The following is an 8859-nucleotide window of genomic DNA, read 5'->3' on the forward strand; positions in this document are numbered from 1 at the left end:
CCAAATACCTGCCTCTCATGTCACAAACCCAAAACACCTATGATTTTTTTTTTTTGTCAGTCATGGTTCTTGAACTCTGGGCCTGGGCACTGTCCCTCAGCTCTTCAACTCAAGGCTAGTGCTCTACTACTTGAGCCACAGCGCCACTTGTAGTTTTCTGCGTGGTTTATTGGAGATGAGTCTCAGGGCACCCAGCACCTATATGTTCTTAAGTCATTTCACCTATCTGAACTGCAGCTTCCTCAGTTTTAAAGTGAATGATATTGGACTACTTGTTTGTAGGAATTATCCAGGTTTCAAGGTCTCTGATTTTAAGTGTTAAAGAATGTTCTCCTTCCACAAATATGTATTGAGTGCTTTATCATTTGTCAGACACTGACCTGTTGCTTTACCATGTGCCAGACATTGAACTAGCCTCTGAGCAAACAAAGCACTAGACTTCTCCAGGAGCTCATAGTCTGATAGAAAACAGACAATATTCTAATGGAAGAGTCAGACAATAAATAAGTAAACATACAACACATTAGTTGACAATAAGCACAATGCAGAAAAAAGCAGGAGGGAATTCAGTGTATGGTAGGAAGTGAAGTACTAAATGATCAAGGAACCTTTATTGAAAATGCAACATTTGAATAAAGACCTAAAGGACATGGCCTTTGTCCACTTTCTATTTCTATAACAAAACATCTGAGACAGGGTAATTTACAAATAAAAGAGGTTTATTTAGTTCACAGTTGTGGACACTGAAAGTTCCAAAACAGTTACCTACATTGGCTTGGCTTCTGATAAGGACCTTGTATTGCTACAAGAAAAGCTTTTTTGGAGGGTTGGGCAGCTTGCTAGGTAGGCATGGTGCTACTGAGCTAATCACCAGACCAGAAAGAAGATTCTTTTTTTTTTTTTTTGGTCCAGTTGGGGGGCCTGAACTCTGGGCCTGAGCACTGTCCCTCAGCTCTTCAGCTCAAGGCTAGTGCCCTACCCCTTGAGCCACAGCGCCACTTCTGGCTTTTTTCTTTTTTCTTATGTGGTGCTGAGGAATGGAACCCAGGGCCTCATGTATGCAAGGCAAGCGCTCTACCACTGAGCCAACTTCCCAGCCCCAGAAAGAACATTCTTGAATTAATATAGGCTGTGTGAAGAAGTATAATTGACTTGGTGAGTTCAAGGAAGACAAAAATGAGTAAGTAAACAAGGAAGAACAGAAGGAAATGAGATCAGAGACACAAAAAGGAATAGGATTGTGTAGTGTCTTGTAGAACATTGTAAAGGTTTTTGTCTTTTTTCTCTTTTTGGTACTGGGGATCAAACCCAGGACGTTGCACTTGCTAGGCAAGCGCTTTGCCACTGAGCTATATCCCAGCCCCATTGTAAAGGTTTTAACATTTGCCAAGTAAACTTTTATGTGGTTTTGAGCAAAGAGGTGAACAAAACAAGCTGTAGATCCCAGATTGCTTTCAAGAAGGGGCTATGGGAGAAGGAAAAGTGTGGACTGGACAGCTGCTGCTGTTATTGCTTTTCTTTTTTTTTTTTTTTTTTTTTTTTTTTGGTTGGTCATGGGGCCTGAACTCTGGGCCTAGGCACTGTCCCTCAGCTCTTCAGCTCAAGGCTAGTGCTCTACCACTTGAGCCACAGCACCACTTCTGGCATTTTCTGCTTATGTGGTGCTGAGGAATTGAACCCAGGGCCTCATGCATACAAGTCAAGCACTCTACCACTGAGCCACCTTCCCAGCCCTGCTATTAGTTTTAAGCCATAAAATTAGCTGCCATTTGTCCTGAGGATCCTGGTACCATCTGCCTTTGTGATTCATCTAGCCCCATTGAGCTTCAATGGTCTCTGCACATACAGAAGTATATCCCAGTGTCCACTGCAAATACAAATACCATCATCAGGAAGAAAGGAACTTGAAACCAAAATAGAGAGATGGATGGAATTGCTGGACCTAGTGGGAGAGGCAGAGAAATGGGGAAAATGATAGTTATTAAGGCAGAAATTTGAAATGAACTGTCAGCCTTTGTAAATGTCACCCAAACCAAGAACGTAACACAAGGCCAAGAGTAGATAGGTAGGCCAGGAAGTCTTCAGAAGATGCCTTCATCTTTCTACCTTCCCCAATAAAGACTTTAGCCTTTATTATCCCAATAAGGTGTCCTGAGCACAGCTGTCTGAAGTTATAAAGGACAAAGATTTTTGTGGTCATCTAGACTTGGCAAATGTGACATGAAATACAGTATGTATATTCTTTCTAACAGGTTTTCAAAGCTAGCCCTGGCAGGGACAATATTTTGCTATGTAGCTCAGACTAGCCTCCAACTTGAGATGCTCCTGCCTCAGCCTCCCAAGCACTACAGTATCCCACCACACTGGGCATACTGAAAACATTTTTTTCTGTTGATCATGGGTCTTGAACTTGGGGCCTGAGCAATTTTGCTCAAGGCTAGAACTCTACCATTTTGAGCCACAGTTTTCTGGTAGTTAATTGGAGATAAGAGTCTCACAGACTTTCCTGCCCAGGCTGGCTTTGAAGTGCAAGCCTCAGATCTCAGCCTCCTGAGTAGCTATTATTATAGGCATGAACCACCAGTGCCCAGATGTCTGAAAGTTTTTTGGTTTTTTTTTTTTGGTCAGTCATTGGACTTGAACTCTGGGCCTGGGCGCTGTCCCTCAGCTCTACAGCTCAAAGTAAGCATTTTACCACTTGAGCCATGGTGCGACTTCAGGTTTTCTGAGTGGTTTATTGGAGATAAGAGTCTCACGGACTTTCCTGCCCAGGCTGGCTTTGAACCATGATTTGCAGATCTCAGCCTCCTGAGGCTAGGATTATAGGCATGAGCCACCAGTGCCCAGCTTGTCTGAAAACTTTTAATGTACATTATTAATATAAAAAGGACAGAGCATGCAATAATTCTACATCAATTTAGCCACAGAACCTCTCATTTTGAAGTACTTCTCCAGGAGTTACATGACTAGAATGACCTTTGGGGAGCATTGAATTAGAGAATCCATAAACCACCTCAATATATCTTTACCCACCACCTCCTCTGAGCCCAGAGGGCTGGGAGGTGTTCATTGACCAGTACTAATCTGTCACTGGAGCATATAATACCTCCTAAAAAGCATGATGAGGACTCCACAATGCAAAACTTCTTAAGAACAGAGCTGTAGTTCTGCATAGTTGGAGAGAACTACCCAAGGCAACATGGCTCTCCTGAGCTAGAGCTTAGGTTTATACCTAAACTGAGAGGCAGTAGGTAACCACCAACCTCACAATTCCAGAGATAGAGGGACATCAGATAAAATGGAGGGTTTAGATGAGGTGGGAACAATGGAGGGTAATTATGTCTGGTAGGTGTATTTGTGAAAAAAAGATGATTTCATTAAAATCCCAAGTGAATGACACCTATCCCCATAATTGCTGAGACACAAATCAGAAGACAGCACACATCCACCCAGCTGTCAGGTCAACCAAAACTTTTTTTTTGAGGCGGGGGGAGGTCTGATCATGGGGCCTGAACTCTGGGCCTGGGGTGCTGTCCCTCAGCTCTTCAGCTCAAGGCTAGCACTCTACCACTTGAGCCACAGCGCCACTTCTGGCTTTTTTCTTTTTTCTTATGTGGTGCTGAGGAATTGAACCCAAGGCCTCATGCATGCAAGGCAAGTGCTCTATCACTGAGCCAACTTCCCAGCCCCTCAATCAAAACTTTAGCATCTCATTGACTTTGAGAGGACCACTTATGAAAATACAAGTCTGAAAAGATCCATAATGCCCTCACTATCCATCCTTCCAAGGGCTGAAAATCCTTCAATGGTACTGGTTCTTACTTTGGACAGTGATGGCCACAGATTTGGATGAGTAGGACATCCTTCCTATATTTCCTGTGCAGTAGTAATCACCACTGTGACTAAGATTGGCATTGGGGATGGAGAAGTTGCCACTGAAATGGGAGAACTTCTTGGATGTCCCATTCTGGTAGAAAGTGATCTTGTTCAGAAAGCTGTCTTTCCAGCTGTGGCATCTCATCACAATGGTGTCCCCCTCCTGGAACACCAGTTGAGGGGTCTGAAGCAGCAGCCAGTCTGAAAGACAGGAAAGGACACAGACCCCCCTCAAAGTCTTTTGGCTCACTCTGAGACCTCGACTATCCTTACTGGTGGGACCTCATGTGCAGAGAAAGAGCCTAAATTCAGAATCAGTTTTGTATTTTTTGTTGGTTGTGGGGTTTGAACTCTGGGCCTGGGCACTGTCGCTCAAGGCTAGTGCTTCAGCACATGATCCATGTACCACTTCCAGTTTTCTGGCAGTTAATTGGAGATAAGACTCTCATGGACTTTCCTTCCCTTGGCTGGCTTTGAACCTCAGATCTCAGCCTCCTGAATAGCTAGAATTACAGGCATGAGCCACCAGAGCTGGAATCAAATAGTTTTGATCTCTAATTCCAGCTCCACTCATTTATGCACTCTGAAACCTTGGAGGAGTAACTTAATTCTGTCTGGGCCTCAGCTGCCAGTCAGAGGGTGCTCAAGTTTCACTACAGCCTTCAAGAACTCTGCAGAGGGCCTAAAAGCAGGAAAGAATGTGAATAAATAACTGTGAAGAAACTGTAGATTACAAGATCTCAGAGTAGGTGAGGGACCACCACACAATGGTGTATACTCAAAGTGTAATAAGACCATGCATCTACTTATAGTTCCCAGATATGCTTATCTTCTCTTTCCTCTCCTGGGAGAAGGCAGCTACAGCCCTGTCCTGTCAGGAAGGACACATGAGATCCAGAGATCCAGTCCCTTCCTGGAGGTGGGGAGAAAGAAATTCAGTCTGACTGAGGAGCTACTCTGAATGAATAATGGCAGTAAGAGGTAAGTCATGAGCTTGCTAAATACCTCTTAGGGGAGTAAGTGAAGAGCGACAACAGTAGTCATCATAGTCACATGATAGCTCTTCTTTATGGAGAGTCTACTATTTTAACAGGAACTTTGTAAAATTGTTGATGTGTTCAGCAAACATTTACAAAGTCCTGCATTGCCTCAGGTGCTGCAAATACAGAAATGGATGAGACACAATTTTCAAGTCAAACTGCCTACAGGATGATGGAAGAAAAAGACAGAGCAGGACACCCAGCACTGAGTGTGGAGAAGGGATATAAAGGTTAGGGAAATGTCACTTCTTCCCAGAACTCAGTGAGTGAGGAAGGCATTAATATCCCTGGGAAGCAGGCAAGGGAACCGACAGAGAAGGAGTAAATGAATTCATCATATTTACATGGTTGGCTGCTTACAGGACTGAACTTCAGTTATGGTCACTCTGTGTGTTTTGGCTCTACATGAACGTGAACGGGCTTCTGTGAAATGGCGACTTCCTTTTCTCTCACACTCAGCTGCCTGTCTGTTGCCTTAGAACCTTCTTGCTCAATCAGGGCTGAGGCAAGAATAACCATTCACATGCACTGAGGTATTTCTTAGGAATTTGCACAGACACACCCACCCCATCACCAACTCATACACTAAGCAAAGGGATGAGTGAAAAGGGCAATACATGAGGAAAAGCACTTCTAGCAGCTCAGGACTAGGCTTGCCAAGAACAGGCAAACCTGTGCCTTGTAAGCACATTTGCTCCCTGCTGGCCTCCCAGCCCCTTCCTGGGGCTCCCTCTACTTACCGGCTATCACAACCAGATGCACAGGGTCACTGAGGCTGGTCTGGCTCATCTGGCACCTGTACTCCCCACTGTCATTTCTCTTGGCTTTAAAGTTGTAGTTGGGCTGGACCTGGGCTGGGATGGATTTCCCATTGTGGAACCATTGTGTGGAGTGGTTCCCAGGGTTGTGGGACCCCTGGCAGGGAGCACTTGGATCCATGGGGGTTCAAGTTTCACCACAGCCTTGAGGAGATTTGCTGAGGCCAGAAAGCAGGAGTGATAGTGAATAAACTGCGGAGGAACTATGGATTCCCAAGAATAGCTCAGAGGAGGACACAGACCACAGAGTCCCCTTGTAGACCTAGCTAAAGATCTGTGCACACATGGTAACCTCTCTCCCTTGGATCTTTGATGAATCCAGTTAAACTCTTTTTTGGGGGGGGAGGGCAGTTGTGGGGCCTGAACTCTGGGTCTGGGCGTTGTCCCTCAGCTCTTCAGCTCAAGGCTAGCGCTCTACCACTTGAGCCACAGCACCACTTCTGGCTTTTTTCTTTTTGCTTATGTGGTGCTGAGGAATCAAACCCAGGGCCTCATGCATGCAAGGCAAGCGCTCTACCACTGAGTCACCTTCCCAGCCCCCTCCAGTTAAACTCTTACCAAGAATCATATCCTAAGGCCTACTGCAATGAATGTCCTGCCCATATTGAACCCAAGTCTGATTCTTGGTAGAACAGACATGTCCCTACAAAGTAAATACAGTAGTACTTCATTCTGAGGAAGTACCATCATCAGAACAAACAAGCATCTGGGTGCTAGTAGCTCATACCTATAATCCTAGCTACTTAGGAGACTGAGATCTAAGATTAAATTCCTTGGCAGCCTAGGCAGGAAAACTTGAAGATTCTTGTGTCCAACTTATCAACAAGGAGCCAAAATTTGAGGCATGTGGTAGAGTGCTCCAGCCATGAGAGGAGTAGGGGAGGCCCTGAATTCAAGTACAATAAAGGAAGCAAAACAAACCTGGCACTAGTGGCTCATGCCTGTAATCTTAGCTACTCAGGAAGCTGAGATCCAAGGATTACAGTTCAAAGCCAACCAATTCAAGACAGTCTGTAAGACTTTTTTTTTTTTTTTTTGCCAGTCCTAGGGCTTGAACTCAGGGCCTTAGCACTAATGCTTCTTTTTATTTAAGGCTAGCAATCTACCACTTGAGCTACAGCACCACTTCTGGCTTTTTATGTTTATGTGGTACTGAGGAATCGAACCCAGTGCTTTGTGCATGCTAGGAAAGCACTCTACTGCTAAGCTACATTCTTAGCCCTGTCAGATTATCTCCACTCAACTACAAAAAAAAAGCCAAAAGTGGAGCCATGCCTCAAAGTAGTAAAGCGCTAGCCCTAAGCACGAAAGCTTATCCTGAGTTCAAGCCCCTGGACCAGCATACACACACACACACACACAAACACACACACACACAAATACGAAGGAGGAGGAAGAGAAAGAAACAAAAACAAACAAGAAATTAACAAACTTACCACTTTGCCTATCTACGAAAGCTGTAAGGGAGAAAAGAATAGGTCAATGTAGAGCAGCAGAAAATGGTACAAATTAGTTGTAAGGACAAGTGACTTGGGGTTCCTTTATTTCCCTACCCCCTCAGGAACTATTTTCCTCAAGAGCTTGTTTCTAGTAATCTTTCATCAGAATACTCGTCTATAAGTATTTCTTATTCCTGACCCCTTAGCATAGCTTCAAAGTAAGCTTGAACTTTTGGTATAGAATGGAGTTCCTGCTCTTCACAGGACTAGCTCCTGGAGTCTGAGTAATACTGGTGGCTGAAATTACCCTAGTCCAGAATGACCCTCACTCACCAAATACCAGTAAAATTGTCAGTGGTTGAAGCAGCCATTGATTCCAAGGTTGTACATTATGAAACATTTGGGACTTCAACATTGTCCTAAGACTTCACCCAAGTCCTGTGGCGTGTAGTACATGAACTCAGAAAAGAGGAAGGAAATTATTTCATCTTCTATGAAACAGTCATCAGTCAGGAGATTCCATTTCTGCTAACTAATCTCTAACAAGCCAAGCTCAAAATGGAGTCAACTTTGCAGATTAATCTGCCTTTCCTGTTGTGCCCTTGTTAAAAACAAAACAAAAAACAAAAAAACAAAAAATGTGGGGTTTTGTTTGCTGGTGAAGAAACTGATGGGTGTGGAGTGATCACCAGGAGGACAGCTGAGATGAAATCCATACTTTAGATCTCATTTTAGTGTTGTTTCCAGAACACCCTCTGTGCTGTGTCACTAGCTAGTATAGGAAGTTCCAAAGGAGCTTTAACCAAGACAGGAAAATAAAAATACCCTTCTAAATATGTAACCAAAAAATCAATGTTAATAAAAGTAGTTAGCTGCAGGAGAGAATCTAAATATACTACAAACAAGATACTTTTTCTCTACTTCTGTCCTACATACACACAAGAAAGTTTTTAAGTCCAAGAAACAAATTTTGAACCATGTCTTTAATTCTACCTATTCCAGAGGCTGAGATCTAAAGGATCATAGTTCAAGGCCAGCCCAGGCCAAAATAAAGTTCATGAGACTCCATCTTAACCAATAAAAAGCTGGATACAGTGATGTGTGGCCTGTCATTCCCAGCCATTCAGGAAGCATAAACAGGATTATAGTCCAGGCTGACCAGGAAAAAAGTTAGACACTAGTCAAAAAATAACAAAAGCTAAAAGGTCTGGTGGCTAGCTCAAGAGGTAGAGTGTGCCTGGATGGTATGAGGAAAGCCCTAAGATCAAACCCCAGACTGAGAGTACGGCTCAAGTGGAAGACCCTTAGTTCAAACTTCAGTACAAAGAAAAGGAAAAAAAAAAGGGTAGGAAAACCATAAAGCAATTTTAAATCTCATTAAAAGAAAGAAAAGAGTTGGGTGCTGGTGACTCACACCTGTAATCCTAGCTACTCAGGAAGCTGAGATCTGAGGATCACATTTCAAAGCCACCCCAGGAAGAAAAGCCCATGAGACTATCTCCAATTAACCACCAGAAAACCAGAAGAGTTACTATGGCTCAAAGTGGTATAGCACTAGCCTTAAGCAAAACAGTTTAGAGACAGTGCCTAGGCTCCCAAGGTCAAGTACCACAACAGAGAAAGACGGAAGGAAGGAAGGAAGGAAGGAAGGAAGGAAGGAAGGAAGGAAGGAAGGAAGGAAGGAAG

General features: G+C 43.8%; 1 protein-coding gene across 1 annotated transcript; it reads right to left on the reverse strand.

Annotated features, from left to right (window-relative positions):
* Nucleotides 1–1677: 1677 nt before the first annotated feature.
* On the reverse strand, nt 1678–7603 carry LOC105996461 (low affinity immunoglobulin gamma Fc region receptor III-like). The gene is given in 6 exon segments (XM_013030544.1): nt 1678–1942; nt 3823–4077; nt 5657–5839; nt 5842–5892; nt 7171–7191; nt 7507–7603. Coding segments are annotated over 6 exon segments (708 nt in total). The 5' UTR covers nt 7589–7603; the 3' UTR covers nt 1678–1826.
* Between the last annotated feature and the right edge of the window lie 1256 nt (nt 7604–8859).

This window comes from Dipodomys ordii, unplaced genomic scaffold, assembly GCF_000151885.1.
Source record: "Dipodomys ordii isolate 6190 unplaced genomic scaffold, Dord_2.0 Scaffold131, whole genome shotgun sequence".
NCBI classification, from domain to species: domain Eukaryota; kingdom Metazoa; phylum Chordata; class Mammalia; order Rodentia; family Heteromyidae; genus Dipodomys; species Dipodomys ordii.